The sequence below is a fragment of the Rhinatrema bivittatum genome, chromosome 7 (assembly GCF_901001135.1).
Source record: "Rhinatrema bivittatum chromosome 7, aRhiBiv1.1, whole genome shotgun sequence".
Lineage (NCBI taxonomy): Eukaryota > Metazoa > Chordata > Amphibia > Gymnophiona > Rhinatrematidae > Rhinatrema > Rhinatrema bivittatum.
In genome coordinates, this window is record NC_042621.1 from 134,107,615 (window position 1) to 134,133,062 (window position 25,448).

Sequence of the window (25,448 nt, forward strand, 5' to 3'; positions counted from 1 at the left end):
TGAAACCGCCGGATGGTGGAGCTTAAAAACAATACACTGAACAACAGGTCGCAAGTGATAGATAAGACCGGACGGCTTGGTTGCACTGAGCACGTCGTCAAGAGGCTTGCTGATACGATCCCGTTGTTCAATATAAAATAATTTCTTCTCTATAATACTTATGCATTGTTTGAAGGTGAAAGCCTTAGTTTATGAATTTTTTCCTGGCGATACCTTTTGTTTTTTTTACCTGAAAGAAAGCAAACCATTGTAATGCAGCCACACACATACTCTCTACTATTTTATATAAATTTGGACATATATTTTATGCATATAATAACCCAGAGTTAAATGCAAAAGCATTTCTTTTTATAAAGAACACATATACTCTACTTCTGAAAATTCTTACTTGGATGCTTGCTTCCAATCACCAGATCACCAACATCTACCAGTTCACCCAGACCCTCCAGCCCTTAACTATGAACCCCACCCAATCACTTAACCCAGACCTCACATAACAAAACTGCAAATAGAAGAAAGTGCAATTTCACTTCTGGGACTTAATTAGCAGGTGTAAAAGTATACAGACAAGTTTGATAATGTATGCACGTATATTGCTTACCAAATAGCAAATTATGTGTATATATCCAAATCTCCTGCCTCCCCCGGAACCACCCTTTTTTCTCTGTTATTTACACACAACCCTGCAAGTAAACATATACTTGCAATGCTTCCAAAATGAAGATGTTACATACACGCTTACACATGTATATGTTGATTTTATATATGTAACCACTGCATAACACTTTAAAAATTACCCTTAAACTTTGATGGTGCTATATTCAGTTATTTTAAAAGCACATACAAAATTCCAACTTGCACACATTTGCAACACAGGCATTTACCAACTGATAAGCCTCTACTTAGAATCAAAGCTGGAGTTCAATCTCCTTTTGAATTTCAGTATTATCAATTAATTATTCTTTATTTTCATGAGCTAAAGTTAAAACTGAAACAAGGATGCAGCCAAATAAACCATTGTACAAAGCTGGACAATGAAATCACACACGTACACACAGATATCCACTAAATCAATACCTGCTGCCGTTCTTGCAAGAAACACCAAAATATACCTAAAGGGCTGACTAGAGGCCTTGTTCGGATTGCTTTTGTGATAATAAAATTTATTAGGGCCATCTGTCTAGTGGAAATTTACCAAAAGGGTTCCAGGAGGCACTGCTTGCAATTTGAGGCCTTCTTTTGAACTGGCTCTCTTTAGATAGCAGAAGAAATAGTGTATCTCTTTGTAGTTTTAGGCCCACAGTAAAGAGTCATTGAATGTGCCTGTCTTCAAGGTTAGTCAGTTTCCCAGAACTCTTTGGAATGTCAGATGTAAGCAAATGTTTCTTTTCACCTTTCAAAGGATTGTTGTTTTAATTACTAGGGCAAAACTATATTTAAGACTAGCCAATGGAATATCTAACCAAGTCAGTTTCTCTCAGGCTTAAGAGCTGACTTCCTTATGCGCATAAGAAATAAAGGCTTTTGTTCATGAGAAACGCACACTGTCTCCATTTTCCTCGTGTCCTTGCTAAACTTTTTTCATTACACTATATATTAACAAAAAAAGTGAGTAACATTTATAGGTAAAGTGAGGGGAGGGGACAGATATTTACAATTTGCTACTGGAACATATTTTGATATTCAAAGTAACAGTGAAATGTTGCTGTGCAATCTCACACAGTACCACCTAATAACTTAAGGAGTGATTTGATTAGTTTAAGATGAGTATTTTAGATGAACAGTTATTAAATTTGCAGGATAAGTTTACATATCTTGCTAATTGTAGGAAGTTTGGGTGATAAGGTAGGCTGCTTAAATAGGGAGGGGTGTATTGTTTTTACATTGTTGTATCATGCTTAGATATTTGTATGAACGTGAGGCATGTAATACAATTTTAATACAACCTAATTCTTCTCTCCATTTGTGATTAAGCAATTCTAAAATTGTGGAGTTTCTTAGAGTATTACTTACAGAGGCCAGACTGCAATTATAGCAGTAATCCTGATACAATGTCAATCTACGAAGATGAATAATACAAAGATAGGCAAGGATGCTGCTAGATATAGAGTGCTGATGGTATAAGGAAGATAGCAAATGTTGCTTACCTGTAACAGGTGTTCTCACAGGACAGCAGGATGTTAGTCCTCACATATGGGTGACATCACAGGATGGAGCCCAATCATAGAACACTTTTGTCAAAGTTTCTAGAACTTTGACTGGCACCTACTGGGCATGCCCAGCATGGCACTAAACTTGCAGCCAGCAGGGGTCCCTCTTCAGTCTTGTTTAAAGCTACAGGAAGTGCCGAAAAATAAAATAAGAAAAATGTACGAATCCAACACCGCGGGGCGGCGGACCGGTTTCGTGAGGACTAACATCCTGCTGTCCTGTGAGAACACCTTTTACAGGTAAGCAACATTTGCTTTCTCACAGGACAAGCAGGATGGTAGTCCTCACATATGGGTGAGTACCGAGCTGAGGATGTCCGAGAAATGCACCAAATACACCCAAAATGTGCAATAGGCACAAGTATTGGGAAGGAGTTTGGTAGAGGGCATCCTGAACCCTAACGGGCAGGCGGAAGGGTGTTGGTACATCAAGTTGTAAAAAGGTTTCGCAAGACAGACTGGCCGAAGATGGAATCCTGTCTTCTGGCCTTGTCTAAGCAATAATAGGCTGTAAAGGTATGGAGAGAACTCCAGGTAGCAGCCCTGCAAATGTCAGGAAGCGGCACCAAGCGTAGGTGTGCTACTGAAGTCGCCATGGCCCTCACAGAGTGTGCCTTAACACGGTCTTGAAGTGGAATGCCTGCTTGCTGATAGCAAAAGGATATGCAGTCCGCTAACCAGGAGGAGGCGAGAGTCTGCTTACCCACAAGCTGCCCCAATTTGATGAAATGGAAAGAAACAATTGAGTGCTTTTCCTGTGGGCAGCTGTACGGTCTAGATAGAAGGCTAGAGCCCGTTTACAGTCAAGGGTATGCAGAGCCTGCTCTCCTGGACTGGAATGGGTTCTGGGAAAAAAGGTAGGTAGTATGATGGATTGATTAATGTGAAACTCCGATACTACCTTAGGTAAGAACTGAGGGTGAGTGCGGAGTACTGTCCGGTCGTGCAGAAGTTTAGTGTAAGGCGGATAGGTAACTAGGGCCTGTAACTCACTAACAGGCCAATACAGTACAGTGCGCTCCAATGGAGCATACTGATAGCCTGCTATTGGACACGCGTTTTCCCTTAGCCCTTATTCAGTAAGGGGAGGAAAACGCTCGTCCAACCTGCGGCACCTAATAGCGCCCTCAACATGCAAATGCATGTTGATGGCCCCTATTAGGTATGCGCGCAGGATACAGAAAGTAAAATGTGCAGCCAAGCCGCCCATTTTATTTTCAGAAATTAGCGCCGACCCAAAGGTCGGCGCTAATTTCTTCCGGCACCGGAAAAGTGCACAGAAAAGCAGTAAAAACTGCTTTTCTGTGCACCCTCCGACTTAGTATCATGGCGATAGTAAGTCGGAGGTCCCGAAGAGTAAAAAAAGTAAAAAAAAAAAATAAAAAAATTTGAATTCGGCCCGCAGCTGTCGGGCCGAAAACCGGATGCTCAATTTTGCCGGCATCCGGTTTCCGAGCCCGTAGCTGTCAGCGGGCTCGAGAACAGACACCAGCAAAATTGAGCATCGGCTGTCAAACCCACTGACAGCCGCCGCTCCTGTCAAAAAGGAGGCGCGAGGGACGCGCTAGTGTCCTTTTCCCCGTTTCTACCGCGCCACCTAATTTGCATACCTTTTATTTATTTATTTTTAAAAAAATGATTTTCCCGTTTTAGTATTATGATTTTATATTTGATTTTTGATTTTAGATCTTTACAATGTTTATAAAGGATATTTATTCATTTATATAAAATTCTTTTTAAATATTTATGAGATCTTAACAATATTTTTAAAATATTTATTGATTTATGATTGTTTACTCTATTTGTAACCCCTGAGGCAGCGGCTGTAAAGCTGCGAAACTCGGCCTGAGTCGGGCGATTTTATTTGACACGTCTCTGCATCAATAAAGTGTTGGAAAAGATCCAGGCATCTATTTCTTTGTGTTTACCTGCGAGTGACAAGAGCAAAAGTTCTCTACCTTGCAGTTTTGAGGTGACGCAAAGAGGTCTATGCGAGGATGACCCCAACGTTGGAATATGGCATCCGCTACTGAGGGGTTGAGGGACCACTCGTGCGGATGGAAAGCGTGACTTAGGTTGACCGCCAACACATTGTCCACTCCCGACAAATAAGTGGCCCTGAGGTACATCGAGTGGGAGAGGGCCTCCGCCCATATCTGCGCAGCGTCCTGACACAGTAGGAAGGAGCCTGTCCCTCCCTGCTTGTTGATGTACCACATGGCCACCTGGTTGTCTGTCTGAATCAGGATGACCTGATTGGAAAGGCGATCCTGAAATACCCTGAGAGCATATCTGATTGCTCGAAGCTCCAGGAAATTGATTTGGTGTTTGGCGTCCTCTGGAGACCAAGTTCTTTGTGTTTGCAAATCGGCCACATGGGCTCCCCAGCCGAGGTTGGAAGCATCGGTGGAGAGAATTATTTGAGGGTCTGGAGCCTGGAAGGGCAGGCCTTGGAGGAGATTGCTCTGATTTTTCCACCAGGCTAGAGACCGACTGAGTGAGTCGGTGATGTGGACAGTGGTTGGACGGACTGAGTCCATTGCATGACTCATGGCCAAGCGGGCCATTGGGGTAACCTGTACTGAGGACGCCACATGTCCCAGTAGGATGAGGAAGTGGCGTGCAGTTGCACGTTGCTGAGACTGTAGCTGGTGTGTGAGAGAGATGAAAGTGAGAGCTCGCTGTCGAGGCAGAAATGCCTTTGCCTGCAAGGTGTCCAAGTCTGCCCCTATGAACGATAAAGTCTGAGATGGGACTAAGCAGGATTTTGCGTAGTTGACGAGAAATCCTAGCGAAATCAGAGTGTGTAAAGTAAGACATAGGGATGACAGAGCAGCTTGCTGAGTGGAAGCCCTGATCAGCCAAGCGTCAAGATAGGGGTAGGCATGAACACCTCGAGTCCTGAGAAAGGCTGCTACTACTACAAGGCACTTGGTGAAAACTCGTGGTGCAGATGCCAGGCCGAATGGGAGCACTCTGTATTGATAGTGCTTGGGGCCTACTAGAACAGTTGTTCTCAACCGGTGTGTCGTGCACACCAGTGTGTCGCCAAGAACACACAGGTGTGTCGCCAAACTTTCCGGTCCCCCGCTGACCCAGCTGCTCCCCGGTCCTCCTCCGCCCGGGCTTAAAATGCTGTCAGCCCGGGCGGAACGCGGCAGAACAGCTGGAGTCAGCGGCTTTGGCATGGTCTCTTATTCCCACCCCCCCCCACCCCCCAGTGGCCCGGAAGAGGAAGTGGTGAGCAGTGGGTGCGTGCGCAGGAAGAAGAGACCATGCGAGTGTGGTCAGCATCGGCCCGAAGAACAGAAGAGGCGCGGCCTGAGGAATGAGCAGCGTCGCTCGGAGAAAAATGAAGAAGAACGTCAACCCCCGCGGCCGATGGGATTCCTCCTCCGCAAGGGCTGAAAATGGAGGAGGTTAGGGTTGGGAGAAGGCTGCTGCTGCTGCTAGTTCTGGGGAGGGAAAGAAAGAGAGTGAATGAATGAGCAAGCAAGCATGTGTGTTTGAGATCCTGTGTGTATATGTGTGTGAGTGAGATAGCATGTATGTGAATGATTGGGAGCCTGTATATGTGAAAGAAAGTATGTCTGTGATTGAGAGCCTGTGTGTGTATGTGTGTGAGTGAGATAGCATCCATGTGAATGATTAAGAGCCTGTATATATGAAAGAGTATGTCTGTGATTGAGAGCCTGTGTGTGTGAGAGTGAGATAGCACCCATGTGAATGATTGCGAGCCTGTATATGTGAAAGAGTATGTCTGTGATTGAGAGCCTGTGTGTGTGTGTGAGTGAGATAGCATCCATGTGAATGATTGAGAGCCTGTATATGTGAAAGAGTATGCTGTGATTGAGAGCCTGTGTGTGTGTGAGTGAGATAGCATCCATGTGAATGACGGAGAGCCTGTATATGTGAAAGAGTATGTCTGTGATTGAGAGCCTGCCTGTGAGAGAGAAAGCATGAATGTAAGTTTACGATTGGGAACCTGTATGTGTAAGTTTGTGATTGAAAACCTGTTTGTGTGAAAGAGTATGTGTGTATGATTGAGATGCTTTGTGTGTGAGAGAGATCATGTGTATGTATGATTAAGAGCCTGTGTGTATACGTAAGAGAGAGAGCATGTGTGTCTGTGTGTGATTGAGAGATGGTTTAGGTGAGGGAGCATGTGAGTATGTGATTGAGAGCTTGTGTATAAATGAGAGAGAGAGAGAGCATGTTTGTAAGCATGTGAATGAGAGTGTGTGTGGGAGAAAAAGACAGCATGTATGTGTGTGATTAAAAGGCTGTGTGTGTAAGTGTGAAAAGATAGACAGCATGTGTGTAAATGTGTAATTAAGAGCCTATATAAGTGAGAGAAAAAGCATGTGTATATGTGAGTGACTGAGAGTATGTGTGTATAGGTGTGTAACTGAGAGCCAGTGTGAGAGAAAGCGCTGGTATGTGACAGAGAGAGGAGAAAGTTCCAAGCAAACCACCCCTTCGCCTGCTAATTCAAAACAATCTCAGGAGACCTGGATATCAAACGTTCCCAGGTATGCAGAGCAAAAAAATTTTTGTATCCTTATTTTTCATTACTGGGTCTTTGTCTGCTATTTTGAAATATTTTATTGGTATCTAGAAATTTTTTATATGAGTTTTTAATTATTGGATATTCCACTCATCAGCTGTTTCGAAATAATCTGTTCTTTTTGTTAGTATGGTTTTATTGCTACTGATTTTATATTTCTTGATTTGTTTTATAAGGATGGGTGATGTTTCTTTTTTCTTTTATTACACTGCATACAGAGACACTGGCTTGTTGCAGTTTCCAATTCAGTTTTTTCTGCATGCTTCTAGTTATGCGTTTTGGTCTCTTTATTTTTTGTTAGGTGAGGGTCAGCACATGTGATTTAGGTGAGGTTTTCTGCTGGCGAGTAGTTTCTCTGTAGGGCTCTATAGCAGCCTGACTTGGTCCGTTTTCCTAATAGGAGATGTATTGGTGTCTTAAGGCCTGGTGTAATATTTCAGTGTTGCCTTTTCTTAGGTAAGGTGCTGGAAATTGGTGCTGTTTTGGTGTGGGATGTTTACTATTTATGCAATTTCTGTTCAGACAGAATATGTATCTTTTACATGTGTCATTTTAAACAATAAAAATAATTACCGGACCTTTACTTTTTATTTCCGCTGTGAATTGTAATGAGCAGTGTGTCACACATGTGAGCGTGGCCTGTCAGGTGTGTCACGATGGGAAAAAGGTTGAGAACCACTGTACTAGAAATTTCAGGAACCTGCGATGAGATGGATTTATCGCAATGTGCGTGTACACATCTTGGAGATCGAGAGAGCAGAGCTAGTCTCCCCTTTGCAGAAGAGAAAGAAGGGATCCCAAGGTTACCATCTTGAACTTTTCTCGTTGGACGTATTTGTTGAGGGCACGTAGGTCCAGAATTGGACATACGCCTCCCGATTATTTCGGAATTAGAAAGTACCGGGAATAGAATCCTAGGCCTTGTTGAAATAAGGTACTGGTTCTATTGCTCTGGACTGGAGGAGGAGGGAGTCTTTCCAGTGGAAACACTGAGAGGAGAGGATCACCTTGCTGGTGGCTGAAAGGAATCAGTAAGTTTGTGCTTGGGCCATTGTCTTTTTTAAAAGTATTGGGGCAAAGTTAACTATTTGGGAATATTATTTAGTGTGTTTGTTCCATGTACTCCTGTTAGTTCTGTTACAACTTGTTATATTTATTACCATGTTATAATGTAAAATATTCTTATATCTATTTAATACCATGTTATAATGTAAAATAGGGCTGTTATCACCCTATTCCTTTAGTTATCTGGAAACCGATGTGATATCTCGATCGAATGTCGGTATACAAAATAAATAAATAAATAAATAAATAAATAAATAAATAAATAAATAGTCAGAAAGGCAGTGAATAAACAAGTTAGACTGTTTGCATTTTTAAACAAGTTAGACTGTTTGTATTTTTAGTCAGTCAATAAGGTAGCAGTAGGTAGTGTGTTTATTTTTAAAAGTCTGCAGAACTGAGTGTTCTGCAGACTTTTAAAGAGCTGAGTGTTTGTATTTAATACTAACTGAGTGCTTGTATTGAAAACCCCCCCCCCCCCACAAAAAAAAACCAAAAACCCAAAAAGTAGCCAGAAGCTAAAAATAAGCTAGGAGCAGTATATACCAAAGTAAAAAAGTTGACTAGTTCAGCTCAGTTACTCACCTTGGAAAGGAGTTGAGGTAGTGTGATTGGGTTTGAGTAGGGACCAACATTTGTTAATCAAGGGAGCAGTGAGTCACTCAGGCTGACTAACTGAAGTTAGACTGTTTGTATTTCCCAGCCCACCCACCCCTAGCTCATCCCTTAATTTATAGGCAGGTGCCACTTTCACAAAAAACCCCAAAAAAAAACAACAACAAAAACTTTATTGAGAATTCGATCAGACCCCAGTAGGCCACTACCACATAGTGAATTCACTAATACATTTAAAGGAAGTTAGACACATTCCTACTCCCATAGCAACCTAAAACTTAACTAGGAACTGATCAAAATTGAGATGAAGGCAGCAGTCCAGCAGCAAGAGGGGTGCTTCCCAGTCTTTTGCATCAAGTGTCACATGTATGATTTTTTACCCACCGGTGAGAAGTTGTACATGTGCATGCGATGCAAAGAGCTCCTGGCTCTCAGAGAACGACTCCGATCTCTGGAGGCTAGAGTGGCAGACCTGGAGGAGCTGAGGCAGACAGAGAGGTATATAGATAGGACCTTCAGGGACATAGTAGTCAAGTCCCAACTTCAGACTGGCAGCCCTGGTGCTGCCTTGGAGGAAGAAGGTCTCATGATGGGAGAGCACCAACCAGGTGTAGCAGGAAAGGATCCTGTAGCAAGGACCTGCTCTCTAGGTGATGCATTGTCCTTTCGCACTGAGGATATCTCCCCAAGGCCTTCTGCCCAGGAGGGAAGGGTTAGGTCGGCCGTCATAGTTGGTGATTCGATTATTAGGAATGTAGATAGCTGGGTGGCTGGTGGGCGAGAGGATCGCCTGGTAACATGCCTACCTGGTGCGAAGGTGGCGGACCTCACGCGTCACTTAGATAGGATTTTAGACAGTGCTGGGGAGGAGCCGGCTGTCGTGGTACATATGGGCACCAACGACATAGGAAAATGTGGAAGGGAGGTTCTGGAAGCCAAATTTAGGCTCTTAGATAGAAAGATTAAATCCAGAACCTCCAGGGTAGCATTCTCTGAAATGCTCCCTGTTCCACGCGCAGGTCACCAGAGGCAGGCAGAGCTCCGGAGTCTCAATGCGTGGATGAGACGATGGTGCAAGGAAGAGGGATTCAGTTTTGTTAGGAACTGGGGAACCTTTTGGGGAAGGGGGAGTCTCTTCCGAAGGGATGGGCTCCACCTTAACCAGGGTGGAACCAGACTGCTGGCGCTAACCTTTAAAAAGGAGATAGAGCAGCTTTTAAACTAGAACAAAGGGGAAAGCAGACAGTCGCTCAGCAGCGCATGGTTCGGAGAGAGGTATCTTTAAAGGATACTAATGATGCATTAGAATTAGGGCATCCCAACAGTGAGGTTCCAATAATTAGAAAAGTAGTCCAAGTGCCTGTAACTAAAAACTCACCTGAGCTAAAAAATTCTAACTTATCCCTATCAATTAAAAAGCAGAATAAAAATACAAACAAAAAACAAACTTTGAAATGTTTGTATGCTAATGCCAGAAGTCTAAGAAGTAAGATGGGAGAATTAGAATGTATAGCAGTAAATGATGACAGACTTAATTGGCATCTCAGAGACATGGTGGAAAGAGGATAACCAATGGGACAGTGCTATACCGGGGTACAAATTATATCGCAATGACAGAGAGAAGCACTCGGGAGGAGGTGTGGCACTTTATGTCCGGGATGGCATAGAGTCCAACAGGATAAAACATCCTGCATGAGACTAAATACAAAATTGAATCTTTATGGGTAGAAATCCCTTGTGTGTCAGGGATGTCTATAGTGATAGGGATATACTACCGTCCACCTGGTCAAGATGGTGAGATGGACAGTGAAATGCTAAGAGAAATTAGGGAAGCTAACCAAATTGGTAGTGCAGTAATAATGGGAGACTTCAATTACCTCTATACAAAAACGTCGCAAGCTACAAATTTTTCATTTTTCTGTGCAATAAATTATTTAAGGCGATGGACCATCATACCACCCTCGGTTGGTTAGGCAGTAAGCCAAGCTTTCAACCACAACGGGTCATGTTTAATCATCGGTCCGTTACAGTCTTTAATTCCTCAAAATGCTGCTTTCTTATTAAATCAATTTTTTCAATTTTTTATGTTGTAAAAAGTATTTTTAATTATGACGGTGTTAAAGTTAGGAAAGGACGGTGTTTGCCTTACTTGTGCTGAGCGCCTCCGCGCTTCCGATTTCATCTATAGCGCTACCGCGCTTTGCAGATCAAGGTTGTTCAGGAATTTCTTTAAGTGGATGAACTTCCGATATTAAAGATGCTTGCGCAGTCCGACGTACGTTTCGCTTTGCGCTGCTTCAGGGACTGTATCCACATCGGAAAGTTGTGCCTGAACTTAAAGAATGCAAGGTTTAATCCCCGTCAGAATTTTTTACTTGGTGCTCAATGCCTTGGTTTGACACCCGTCAAGTTCACATGGTAATTAATACCCGCATTCAGCCGCCTAGTCCTCTTGTCGGCGTTGCATTTTTGCAATTAACTGTTCCTTTATAGTAGACTTCAATTACCCCAATATAGACTGGGTAAATGTATCATCGGGACACGCTAGAGAGATAATGTTCCTGGATGGAATAAATGCTAGCTTTATGGAGCAATTGGTTCAGGAACCGACGAGAGAGGGAGCAATTTTAGATCTAATTCTCAGTGGAGCACAGGACTTGGTGAGAGTGGTAACGATGGTGGGGCCGCTTGGCAATAGTGATCATAATATAATCAAATTTGATTTAATGACTGGAAAAGGAACAGTGTGCAAAACCAAGGCTCTCGTGCTAAACTTTCAAAAGGGAAACTTTGATAAAATGAGAAAAATTGTTAGAAAAAAACTGAAAGGAGCAGCTACAAAAGTAAAAAATGTCCAAGAGGCGTGGTCATTGTTAAAAAATACCATTCTAGAAGCACAGTCCAGATGTATTCCACACATTAAGAAAGGTGGAAAGGCGGCAAAACGATTACCGGCATGGTTAAAAGGGGAGGTGAAAGAAGCTATTTTAGCCAAAAGATCTTCATTCAAAAATTGGAAGAAGGATCCAACAGAAGAAAATAGGATAAAGCATAAACATTGGCAAGTTAAATGTAAGACATTGATAAGACAGGCTAAGAGAGAATTTGAAAAGAAGTTGGCTGTAGAGGCAAAAACTCACAGTAAAAACTTTTTAAAATATATCCGAAGCAGAAAGCCTGTGAGGGAGTCAGTTGGACCGTTAGATGATCGAGGGGTTAAAGGGGCACTTAGAGAAGATAAGGCCATCGCGGAAAGATTAAATGATTTCTTTGCTTCGGTGTTTACTGAAGAGGATGTTGGGGAGGTACCCGTAATGGAGAAGGTTTTCATGGGTAATGATTCAGATGGACTGAATCAAATCACGGTGAACCTAGAAGATGTGGTAGGCCTGATTGACAAACTGAAGAGTAGTAAATCACCTGGACCGGATGGTATATACCCCAGAGTTCTGAAGGAACTAAAAAATGAAATTTCAGACCTATTAGTAAAAATTTGTAACTTATCATTAAAATCATCCATTGTACCTGAAGACTGGAGGATAGCAAATGTAACCCCAATATTTAAAAAGGGCTCCAGGGGCGATCCGGGAAACTACAGACCGGTTAGCCTGACTTCAGTGCCAGGAAAAATAGTGGAAAGTGTTCTAAACATCAAAATCACAGAACATATAGAAAGACATGGTTTAATGGAACAAAGTCAGCATGGCTTTACCCAGGGCAAGTCTTGCCTTACAAATCTGCTTCACTTTTTTGAAGGAGTTAATAAACATGTGGATAGAGGTGAACCGGTAGATATAGTATTCTTGGATTTTCAGAAGGCGTTTGACAAAGTTCCTCATGAGAGGCTTCTAGGAAAAGTAAAAAGTCATGGGATAGGTGGCAATGTCCTTTCGTGGACTGCAAACTGGCTAAAAGACAGGAAACAGAGAGTAGGATTAAATGGGCAATTTTCTCAGTGGAAGGGAGTGGACAGTGGAGTGCCTCAGGGATCTGTATTGGGACCCTTACTTTTCAATATATTTATAAATGATCTGGAAAGAAATAAGACGAGTGAGAATCAAATTTGCAGATGACACAAAGTTGTTCAGAGTAGTTAAATCACAAGCAGATTGTGATAAATTGCAGGAAGACCTTGTGAGACTGGAAAATTGGGCATCCAAATGGCAGATGAAATTTAATGTGGATAAGTGCAAGGTGATGCATATAGGGAAAAATAACCCATGCTATAATTATACAATGTTGGGTTCCATATTAGGTGCTACAACTCAAGAAAGAGATCTAGGTGTCATAGTGGATAACACATTGAAATCGTCGGTACAGTGTGCTGCGGCAGTCAAAAAAGCAAACAGAATGCTGGGAATTATTAGAAAGGGAATGGTGAATAAAACGGAAAATGTCATAATGCCTCTGTATCGCTCCATGGTGAGACCGCACCTTGAATACTGTGTACAATTCTGGTCGCCGCATCTCAAAAAAGATATAATTGCGATGGAGAAGGTACAGAGAAGGGCTACCAAAATGATAAGGGGAATGGATCAACTCCCCTATGAGGAAAGACTAAAGAGGTTAGGACTTTTCAGCTTGGAGAAGAGACGACTGAGGGGGGATATGATAGAGGTGTTTAAAATCATGAGAGGTCTAGAACGGGTAGATGTGAATCGGTTATTTACTCTTTCAGATAGTAGAAAGACTAGGGGGCACTCCATGAAGTTAGCATGGGGCACATTTAAAACTAATCAGAGAAAGTTCTTTTTTACTCAACGCACAATTAAACTCTGGAATTTGTTGCCAGAGGATGTGGTTAGTGCAGTTAGTATAGCTGTGTTTAAAAAAAGGATTGGATAAGTTCTTGGAGGAGAAGTCCATTACCTGCTATTAAGTTCACTTAGAGAATAGCCACTGCCATTAGCAATGGTTACATGGAATAGACTTAGTTTTTGGATACTTGCCAGGTTCTTATGGCCTGGATTGGCCACTGTTGGAAACAGGGTGCTGGGCTTGATGGACCCTTGGTTTGACCCAGTATGGCATTTTCTTATGTTCTTATGTTTCTGCTCCAGGAGTAGTGAGTGGTCGAATGTTCCCCACGCTGGTAGAGGTGGGGAGTCTGGTGGAATGGAGAGAAAGTTCAGGCGATAACCTTGAGAGATTATGGTAAGGACCCACTGGTCTGAGGTGATTGTGTGCCACCTGTTGAAAATGGCACAATCGACTTCCCACTGGTATTTGAGGCAGTGGAAACTGGTTGCTGCTCTCTATGCAGGAGTCAAAAACCGGAAGCAGGGCCCGGGTGAGGAGCTGCTTGCGGCTTTTGTTTATGAGGTTGACGAGACTGGGCCTTTTGGAAAGGCCTCGTGGAACGAGTCCTAGACTGTGGTGAATAGGACTTCTTTGGACGGAAGAATGATTTTTTAGTATCCTTCCTGAAAGGCTGTTTGGAGGAATACTCAGAGGGCATCAGAGAGAGCTGGCGAAGGGTCTCATGATGGTCCTTGAGTTCCGCCACCGTCCACTGAATCTGTTCCCCAAACAGATTGTCTCCTATGCAGGGCAGATCAGATAATCTGTCTTGTACTTCAGGGCGCAAGTCAGGACTTAAGCCAGGCCCATCTTCTTGCTGAAATAGCAGTTGCAGATACCCTGGAAGTGGTGTCAAAGATGTCATAAGAAAATCTTATTTCATGCTTCCCTGCCTCAAAACCCTTGTGCACTAGGGTTAGAAGTTGTTCTTGGAATTGCACCTCTGGAGGAGAACGCTTCCTGCTTTCAGTAGGAGAAGGTGGTGATGGCAAGTCATCGGTGTCTTGAGAAGTATCGTCTGTCCAGGTGTCATAGGGATCAGGACCTGCCACTCTAGGAGCTTGAGAAGGACAGGACGATGGTATTCCTGAAGGTCCCGGTCTAGGCTCGAAGGCATACAGGGAAATGCTGGAGGCACCGATGAAGGCATAGAGGGCACCGGTGCAGGCATCGAGGGCATCGATGGATGGATCGGTGGCGCTGATGGGCGCATCGGCATCGATGGTTGCGATATTGGCAGGACTCCCAATGGAGGAATGCGGAACGGTGTTTCCCCTCCCGATGAGAGGGTAAGCAGGGAGGGCACCGGAGCCATTGGTGGAAAAGTGGCTATAAGCACTTCCATCTTCTAGAGCAGCGGTGCCAGTGCTGCCGGAATCGGATTGGTGGTCGGTTCCACAATCGGCACCGGTGTCGGAGGAACTTGGAGACTTTTCATCGCCTTATCGATGGCCTCCTGAACCATCTGGTCCAGTTCTTCATGGAGACCTGGAGCAAGCAGCTCCGGCTCCGGAAGAGAGGAAGGAGGCAGAGGCATAGCCAGAGGGACCACCGTTAAAGGCGGAGTCGCGGCTCCCAATACCCATCCGAGTGAGGGTTGCCTGGGTGACCCGGTCACAGAAAGGGTCAGTGCCTTTTCTGGACTGGGTTTCTTCGATGGAGAGGTTGAAGATTTTCCTTCCGATGGTCCGAGACTTGCGGTGTCGATGTTTCTCTCTACGATCCCTCGGTCCTGAGGGGGAGCAGAGGTAGTTGAAGGCCGAGAAGTTGTCGACGCCGGACAGTCACCGGCCGGTGGCTGATACTGGTTCAGACGACGTCGATGCAATGGACGGCGCTGGAGTTTGAGAACAGAAGAGAAGTTCCATTTTCTCCATTCTGGCCTTGCAACATTTTGGTGTCATTAAGGCACATTTGGTGCAAGTCAGGACATCATGCTCGCACCCGAGACACATTACACAGACTTTATGCGGGTCTGTAATGGACATGGTGCGAGTACAGTCTGGGCACCGATGGAACCCAGACGCCATTGCCTTTGAAAAATTTAGCCGCGGTACGGTCAACAGCCAGTAGGCCGCAAGGGCCAAACTCAACGGAAATCGATCGAAACCGGGTAAAAAACTTACCAGAGTACTGTGGAGTCAAAAATTTGAAGGAGGGACCCCTGTGGGGTCTGAAAGTTTTTAGTAATTCTGTGAGGAAAATTCCTGTCAGGAATCTCTGTGGAGCTCCTTAACCCGCGTGGCTACTGCTGCGCGGAAAAAAGAAGACTGAAGAGGGACCCCTGCTGGCTGCAGGTTTAGTGCCATGCTGGGCATGCCCAGTAGGTGCCAGTCAAAGTTCTAGAAACTTTGACAAAAGTGTTCCGTGATTGGGCTCCATCCTGTGATGTCACCCATATGTGAGGACTACCATCCTGCTTGTCCTGTGAGAAAGCAAGTCTAGTTGTATAGGATTGCCAGCTCAAGTTTCCAAGGGCCAAATCGATCTGGTTTTCAGGATAATTAATATTAGAGATATTTGCAGGTTTGATTCTTGACCTAAATATATACAAATTATGGTCAAAGAAAAAAGTTCTAAGGTGATACCATTTTTTTTGTACTAACTTAATACATTTGATTCATTTTTGGTAGTTCTCCCAGAAACCAGACCTATTTTTGACCCTGAATGACTGAAGCTGGTCATTAACACATTGAAATTTGAGCTGCTGGACTGCAGTGGGTCACTCTAGAGGAACTAGAAGATTGCATTAAAACCAATTTAAATCCTCCACTAAAACTTCTAGGGTTTTGAATTACAAAATACTTTTGCTGCACTGCCAATAAGTAGGCTGATCTGTACCATGTCTTCAGAGTCCTCAAGGGATAGAATTCTTCCAAGATTTGCTTAAGTGGTTAATGACTTGTGCTTAGAGCAAACCAGCTTAAGAAAAAGGAAAAGGAGGTCATCACAAAAAAGTTTTAGGTTTTATCTTTTAAATGCAAATTCTGGCAGGCAAGCTTCAACCCTGTGGTTTTGTGCAATGATTCTCACTAGCAATTACCCTTCCTGCAAAACAAATTATGCTAACTACAGCCAGATGTGTGTAAATTTTAAAAGTAGCAAGTGTACACTGGGAAAGGACTCCTTGGCTTTCTCGGTCAGGAATGAGGAGGTCTGGTCTGACACTAAGCATACTGTTAAATAGGCCAGGTGATGCTGTAAATGGTGCAGCTGGTGATTTAGTGGTTTTATCTGTTTAGTCTGATTGATACAATAGATGCACTACAAGATCTAAACAAGCACAGAGCGTGTGGAAACACTGTCAATTTGTAAAGGAACAGGATGGGTTGCTTTATCCGTCAACCCTTTACTTGCCCGAACAAAGTCAAAATGGGGCTCATACTGTCCTCCAATGCCATAATTTGACACCTGAAAGAGAAACATAGCACATGGAAAATCATGAAGGCAGGAAATAGAACTTACCCTCCCGAAATCAAAATGAGGCTCGTACTGGCCGCCGATGCCATAATTAGCGATCTATGATGAAAGGAAAAAAGTAGAACATCTCAAAATCAGACAATTATCTAGGAGGGTCAAGGCAAGATACAGCAAAATTTAGCATCGTAGAAATTTGAGAAGTTTGAGAATGATTTCTGTAAATAAAGAAATGCGGAAACCATGGACAGAAAAAAGCATGAAGCAGCACCTCTAATCTACAGAGGGCACTTTGCTCCCTTGTCTTTTGCACTATGGAACTATGCTAGACTTGAATGTAGGATAGTTTCCATTTATGTTCAAAAATAGTTCGGGATAGGACTACTAAATGCTATTCAGCAAAATTGATTACCTCTAACCAGTGTTCTCTGAAGACAAGGGAAGCCCCAGTCACATATGAATTGATGTAACATCATCCATTAAGTTAAGTTACTGTTAAGTTATTTCATACAACCTAAACCTAAAGTTATTGTTATTTAATCAACCTAAACAACTTATCTTATACAAAAACGTCTTATACAGAATTCGTGGTTCAACAAAAAAAAAAAAATTGTTAAGCTACTTTATTTATTCAGAAATGTTCATATTAACAAGCATGCCCATCCCTAAGTTATTCCTGCATTACTACCTTTTCCCCTTCTTTGTTACTCCCAGTTATATACCACCTTGTTACAATGTAAACATCTTCTCTTGTTCTCTGTAAACCGATGTGATATCTTGTATTGAATGTCGGTATATAAAAACAAACAAATCCAAACTTTTTACAGAGCTTTCTAGGTAATATAAGAAAACACTTCTGGCATGTGTAGCAGTTCCCATGCTCCTTTGTCCCATCACCTGCATCAGTTCAATTCTAAATCAGGAAAAGAGTGGAGGGAGGAAGTGTGACTGGTGATTCCAAGAACATCTGTAACAAGTAAGCAACTTCGCTTTTTCTGAAGATAAGTAGAATCAGTCACACATATAGAACTTTTTAGCTTAAGATTATCCTCAATAAAATAAGAGAGTAAACTAGGATAACCTCACCAACTGGATAATTACAGGTTTTTGTTAAGTTTGGACTTTTTTTTTTTTTTACATAACACTATATTATAAAAATGGGCCTTAGAAAGAGATGATGTTGGCCTCTAATCTTAAGATTCTGGAAAACAGACTATCCAAGCCTGTCACATCAGGAGCTTGTATCCAGCTAGTAATGAGATGTGAATATGGAGAATAAACTGCTTGTTGTAGCCATGCATATTTCTTCTACAGAGGTTGACCTTATCTGGTCTACCAGCGTAGCCATGGCCCTAACATTATGACATGCTCCTCCAAGATCAGACTAACTTGGGAAAGAGTGAAGGAAATGCAATACAGTAGTGTAGCCACGGGTGAGCCTAGATGGGCCATGGCCCACCCACTTTGGGCTCAGGCCTACCAAACTGGAAGAGGCTTGTTGGAGCAATGTCATAGCGGATTCCCATCCGCACAATGGTGCAGAGGAGCCCTCAGAAGAAGCAAGGCTGCCGTGGGATCCCTTCCCATCTCTGCGGCGGTGAAGTAGGACATTGGCTGTGCCTAATGAAAAGGCCTAGTGTGCGTGCTTCTGCGAGAGAAAGCGTCTCTGTGCGTGCGCACGTGGGAGGATGGAAAGGAAGAAGACACTGAAAAGGAATTAGGAAGTGAGCAACAAGGGAAAAATGGGGGGAAAAAAAGAGGTTAAAAAAAATTTAGAGATTTTAGCAATTGGAATCTGCCATCTTTGGGAATGTGCATTTCTTATATTTGCATTTTGCTCTCTCCAGTATTCCACGGTTCAGAGTCTAGAGTCTCAGGCTATTTCGGTTTTGTTTGCGTGTCTGTTTCTAATTTGTAGATTCATTTCTATATTAGGTAAAAGTCGATCTCTGTTTTACCTTGTGTGTGACTGAAGTGAAGTATTTTTGCTAGCGTGCAGTCTCTCTGTAGCAGTCCAGCAGGTGATATATTAGTTTTCTAAGGCCTTGTGCTTGCTGCTTTTTTATATGGTTGCTGTTATTTGAGTCCTGAGAGTTAGTGCTGTGACTTGCCATGGTATGGCAAGGTTCTAGATATTTCTTTCTTTGCAGGAATTTGTATTACTTCACAAAATAGCAGTAGAGGGATATTTTTTGGTGAGGTGACATCAGAATTTGAATTTTTTTTCATGTTGGTTGTAATGTGCATTGTCCTAGCTCTGCTCTGCACCTGTTTTAATATTTTGTTGTAGTTATGATTTCTGGCTTTCTGCAAGAGGATTCATGAAAGAATATATTAATTTTTGTTTTATTACATGATTAATTAGATCTGTTTCCTTAGCTTTACACATGATATACTTGTGCATTTATAAACTACAATATAAAATAAATACCAGAATTAAAAATTCCTTATTAATCTGTAAATGCTTGAAATAATTGAGGTAAAATGTTTTAAAGTTTCACAAATTTTATATAATGGCTGTTTCAAATTACTTAGAAAGCCACTGTAGGGTGCAGTATAGCAAGATTGCTTACCTTGTAATAGGTGTTATCCCAGGACAGCAGGATGTAGTCCTCACATATGGGTGACATCACTGACGGAGCCCTATTGTGGGAAAACTTCTGTCAAAGTTTCTAGACATTTTTGACTGGCACTGTGAGGCCACTGAGCATGCCCAGCATGCCATGATATTCTCTTCCACAGGGGTCTCACTCTAGTCTTCGTTTTTCCGTGCTGCTATAAGCATCGCGGAGATAGGAGCCCTGTGAGTTTCATTACTCACTTCTGACTAAAAAAGTCAGTTTTTTTCCCAAAGTTTTTCCCACAGAGTTCTCACTCTCCCTTTCTCACCGGATGTTGAGAAATTGATAGCGTTCTTACATGAGAAAAAATAATAGATTTTCTCACAGGAAACTTTTCATCGACGGCCGTTGATACAGACATGGCTTCGGGTTTTAAAAAATGCCCGATTTGTAATCGGACCGTGTCAGTCACAGACCCACACCTAGAATGTGTTGTCTGTTTATTATTTATTTTATTTATTTAAATTCTTTTAATATACCGATGCTCAAGACCAAGTCTTATCGTACCGGTTTACAAAGGAACTAGGGGAAACCAATTAACAACTATATAGAAGGTAAAGTTACATTAAACAGGGAGCATAAACATGGGTGTTGGAAGAAAGGAAAGATTTCAAACGAATACAACTGGAGAGTACTGAAAATAGTCAGCGAAAAACAATTAAGTAGCGAGACATATAAAGGTTAACATAAAGTTGCTGAATTCGGCTGGAGATTTATCATAGGCAATTATTAGCATAACATTTCCTGTGGAAGGAGGAAATAGGGGAGGTAAACAGAGGGGGGGGGGGGGGGGGGTGGTGGCAGGGCAGGGACCGGAGCAAGGAAGGAGGGAGGGAGGAGATAGGGAATGGGTAGGAAGGTGAGAGAGTCAATATTGGTTGATAGAGGCTCCTTCAACGATAAGCTTGGGCGAACAGCCAGGTTTTCAGTTTCTTTCTGAAGGAGAGACAAACATGACGACAAAATATGACATCTTGTCCTGCCAACAATGCCAGGAAATGACTCCGAAGGGAAGAAAGCTAAGGAGAGGAAAAAATGGAACATCTTTTCCACCTGAAACTCCTTCCTTCACCTTCGACATCCACAAAATCATCACCAGCAGTAGTTACGAAAAAAGTCCTCCTGAAAAAATGTCGACTGGAAGGATCTGGGGATAAAGCATCACCAACACTGTCGATGATATCCATAAGGTCAGTAACCGATGTACGGCCTAAACAAACATCGGCATCGTCATGCCTCGGCATCACCGTTACCCCCCTCCCAGGAGGAACAGAGTGCGAAGCGGCAGAAACATACCAACACACCGGTTACATCCGGGCCTACTCCGGTACAATCGGTTCAGCCATCATAGGAGATATTATCACCTCCTCCACCGACCCCAGCCATACCAACAATCTCACAGGACTTGTCGATGCTAATCAAAGAAGCAGTAATGCAAGCCCTAAAAGACCAGCTTCCGGCGACCACGCCTATGCCGGCGATATCTCCAATACCGGTGACGTCACTGATGCCGGAAACCTTGACGATGGCACTCTCCACACCGGTGACATCACCAATGCCGGGATCACTCCTGATGCCGGGGAAAACCCCGATGCCAGTGATGTCTATTCCACTGATGCCCTCGACATCAATTCCAACGCCGATACCTTCTATCTTGCCAATATCGATGACTTCATCGATTCCAGCGCTGATGCCCACCTTTACCCTAGCACCAACACAAGGGAAAAAGGGTAAAACACCGATGACTGGAAAACATCCATCGAAGACACCGATTCCTTCGATGCCAAAACCTTCACTAACGGTGCCACTCATTCCTGGGGCTCCAGGATCTTCAGAGTCAGCACTACACACAGCATCATTATGAAAAGATATCAGGATTTATTGGATTCCTTACCATCTAATCCAAGAGAGGATAATCCAGAAGACTCTTCTCCTGATGATCCTTTACCAGGACCTTCTGGCCTTCCTCCACCACTTAGGACTTCAGTACCAGCACAGTAGACTCCAGAGTATGATACTTGGAGTGATACTGCCTCACAGACATCAGATGATTTTATGTCTGAACCATCACCACCACATCCCAGAAAACAATCTCCTCCAGAGGATTTCACTTTTACTAGTTTTGTGCAGGAAATGGCGGATTCCATTCCATTCAAATTAGAAACATAGCAGGACACCAGGCAACAAACCTTGGAGGTACTCCAATTTGTTGACCCTCCGAAACAGGTGGTGGCCATTCCAATACATGATGTTCTCTTATAATTGCAACATCGTCTATGGGAACATCCCTGCTCTGTTCCAGCAGTGAACAAGAGGATGGACAGTACCTACTTAGTCCAATCCACTCCGGGATACCAGAAGTCACAACTTCCTCACCACTCAGTGGTTGTGGAATCTGCACAAAAAAGATCAAAAAGAACAAGAGTTCATTCATCAAACCCCCCCAGGAAAAGACCATAGATTTCTGGATTCCCTGTGTTGTAAAGTGTTTCAAGGGGCCATGCTAAACTCTCGGATTTCTTCCTATCACCTTTACATGACCCAGTATCAAAGAAACTTATGGAAACAAATTCAGGAATTTGTCCCATCTCTCCCTGCTCAATATCAGGAAGCTGCCCAGGCCATCATCCACAAGGGTCTGGAAGCCGGGAAATATGAGGTCAGGGCAGCCTTTGACGGCTTCGAGACTGCTTCAAGAGTGGCTGCATTAGGCATCAGCGCCAGAAGATGGGCATGGCTCAAGGCCTCAGACCTTCGACCGGAAGTGCAGGATAAGTTAGTGGATCTCCCTTGTCTGGGAGACGACCTTTTCGGATCAAAGGTCCAGGATGCTGTCTCGCAATTAAAAGAACATACGAAGACACTAAGACAACTATCCTCCCTCCCACAGGATACCCCTACCCACACTGGGCATAGGCCTCAATGAAATGACACCAGAAGACCCTTTTACCGGCAGCAGAAATACTATCCTCCAGCATCTCGACCCAGGCCTTCTAGAGCTCAGCAAAGGCCGCAACCACAGCAGCAGAGAGCAGCTAGGCCTCAACCTGCCCCACAGACTGGACCTGCTGCTGGTTTTTGAAATTTCATCCAGAGAACTCAGCCTTTCCTCAAATCCTCAGCCAGGACTACCAGTGGGAGGCCAGATATCCAAATTTTACAACAATTGGATATCAATAACATCAGACCAATGGGTCCTATCAGTAATATATCGAGGATATCAACTCAATTTCATCTCAATTCCCAAAGAATTTCCACCAAGTCAATCTCATCTCAGCGAAAATCATATGCTTCAATTACAAATAGAATTATCCACCCTTCTGAAAGCCAGGGCGGTAGAGCCGGTGCCCCGGTCTCAGAAGAGAAGAGGATTCTATTCCCGTTACTTCCTCATTCCAAAGAAAACCGGAGGCCTACGTCCCATCCTAGACCTCAGAAATCTCAACAAATTTCTAAAGAAGGAAAAATTCAGGGTGGTTTCACTAGGCACCATGCTTCCTCTTCTTCAAACAGGAGATTGGATCTTCAAGACTCTTACGCTCACATACCAATATTTCCCCCTCACCGCAAGTACCTGCGCTTCATAGTGGGGCATCAACATTTCCAATACAGAGTACTGCCATTCGGACTTACCTCTGCTCCCAGAGTATTCACCAAATGTCTTGCAGTAATAGCAGCACACTTGCACAAGCAAAGTGTCCATGTCTTTCCATATCTAGACGACTGGCTCATAAGAAGTCACTCTCAAGAGGGAGCTCTCACTTCTCTTAGTCGAACGATTTCCCTACTTCACTCCATGGGTTTTCTCATCAATTATCAAAAATCCCACCTTACTCCATCTCACCTACATCAATTCATATGTGCAGACTTGAACACTATCCTATCAAGAGCCTTTCTACCCGAGGATCAAGCAGAAACACTATCCCTGTTGGCAAACTCGATTCACTCAAACAGGCAACAGCTCATCAATTTCTCACCTTACTAGGCCACATGGCCTCCACAGTTCATGTCACTCCTATGGCAAGACTAGTCATGCAGGTAACTCAATGGACTTTAAGATCTCAATGGATCCAAGCCATTCAACCACTGCATTCTCCAATTCAAGTAACCCACCAGTTACGTTCCTCTCTACTTTGGGTGAACAAGGACAATTTGCGCAAGGGCCTACCCTTCCAACAACCAGTCCCACAGATAACGTTAACTACAGATGCATCCACCTTGGGTTGGGGAGCTCACATAGACACTCTCCAAACCCAAGGTACTTGGACAAAACTCGAAGCAACATTTCAAATCAATTTCCTGGAGCTTCGAGCTATACGTTATGCGCTGCATGCGTTCAAAGACTGCCTTTCACACAAGACTGTTCTAATCCAAACGGATAACACAGTTGCCATGTGGTACATCAACAAACAGGGAGGTACGGGCTCGTATCTCCTTTGTCAAGAAGCTGCACAGATTTGGGGCTGGGCCCTGAACCACTCAATGTTCCTCCGGGCCACTTATCTGGCAGGTATTCACAATGTAGTGGCAGATCGACTCAGTCGTCAATTTCAACCACACGAATGGTCCCTGGATCCCTCAGTAGCGACCAGGATATTTCAGCGTTGGGGACAACCGACAATAGACCTCTTTGCATCACATCTGAATCACAAAGTGGACAAGTTCTGTTCTCTACACAAACAGAAAAACTAGCCAGCCAAGGACTCCTTTGCTCGCCCTTGGAACTCAGGCCTTCTATACGCGTATCCTCCGATACCGCTCATAACCAAAACTCTAGTAAAGCTACAACAGGACAAGGGGTCCATGATACTCATAGCCCCGTATTGGCCTCGACAAGTATGGTTTCCTACACTTCTAGACCTCTCAGTCAGGGATCCAATTCGTCTGGGAGTAACTCCCACTCTCATAACTCAGGATCAGGGTCGGTTGCGCCATCCCAACCTTCAATCCCTATCCCTGACAGCATGGATGTTGAAAGCTTGATTTTACAAGCACTCAATCTTTCAACCAATGTATCTCAAGTGCTTATAGCTTCACGTAAACCTTCCACACGAAAGAACTATTCTTCCAAGTGGAAGAGATTCACTTTGTGGTGCAGACAAAAGAATATTGATCCTTTCACTTGCTATGACATCGTAAGCATATCACTAATAATGGACCGGTGTGTCACATCTCCCAGTGTCCCACTGCCCTGTTGTATTTTCCTTCTCCCTTTTTCCAGCCCCTGCGGGCCAATTGGAAGCCTCCTTTCATCCTACCCCCAACTGCCCAATGGGAAGCCTCCTTCATCCTGCCTGCCCTCGCGCAGGCCAATCGGAAGCCTCCTCCCTTCTACCTGCCAGTGGGAGTAGGAAGAAGGGAGGAAGCCTTTGATTGGCTGGTGAGGCAGGCATAGTATAGCCCGGGGATGGAGTGGGAGGAATGGCAGTGTCAAACCCCGACTAAGCAAGGCTGCCATAGGACCTCATCCCCGTGGTGGCGAAGAGGAAAACCCGACCCTGACCAAGCAAGGCCGCCACCGGAGCACATCCCTGTGGCAGCGAAGAGGAAAACCCGACCTCAACCAAGCAAGGCCGCCACCAAAGCCGATCCCTGTGGCGGCAAAGAGGAAAACCCGACCCCAACCGAGGCCACCATGGGAGCCCATCCCCGTGGCGGCGAAAAAAGAAGGCCCACAGGAGTAAAGCCGTGGCGGAATTGGAGCTCATCCCTGGAGTGAAGGAAGAAGAAGTTTTTGGTGAGAGCTGGTGTGTGAGGGTGTGAATGGGTGCCTGGGTGAGAGCTGGTGTATCTGAGGATGTGAATGGATGCCTGGGTGAGAGCTGGTGTGCCTAGGTGCGAGGGCATGAGTGTGATTGAGACAGACTGATCAGGAAGATGAGAGAGACAGACAGAGACTGGTCAGGAAGATGAGAGAGAGACAGACTGGTTGTGGGATGTGTGTGTGTGGGATGTGTGAGTGTGTGAGTGTCTGGTTGTGGGCGCTAAGGAAGAGGGACTGTGAGGACAGAGCTTCAGCAGCCCTTGCTGGTTCTGGTGAGTGCTATTGGCCTGGAAGGGAAAAGAGTAGGAGAGTTGCTGGAGAGGGTAAGTAAAGGTGGCTTTTTAAGGTTATTTTTCTTGATTGACTGCCATTTTAATTATTGGGTATTATGC

At 43.9% G+C, this 25,448-nt stretch overlaps 1 protein-coding gene across 3 annotated transcripts in view; it reads right to left on the minus strand.

Moving 5' to 3' along the window:
* Positions 1–25,448, minus strand: part of P4HA1 (prolyl 4-hydroxylase subunit alpha 1) — a 280,816-nt gene that overhangs the window by 41,484 nt on the left and 213,884 nt on the right. For all 3 annotated transcript variants that reach the window (XM_029609177.1, XM_029609175.1, XM_029609176.1), the window contains exon 11: positions 16,720–16,773. In XM_029609177.1, the coding sequence (XP_029465037.1) occupies positions 16,720–16,773 (54 nt within the window). The remainder of the gene's footprint in view (positions 1–16,719; positions 16,774–25,448) is intronic.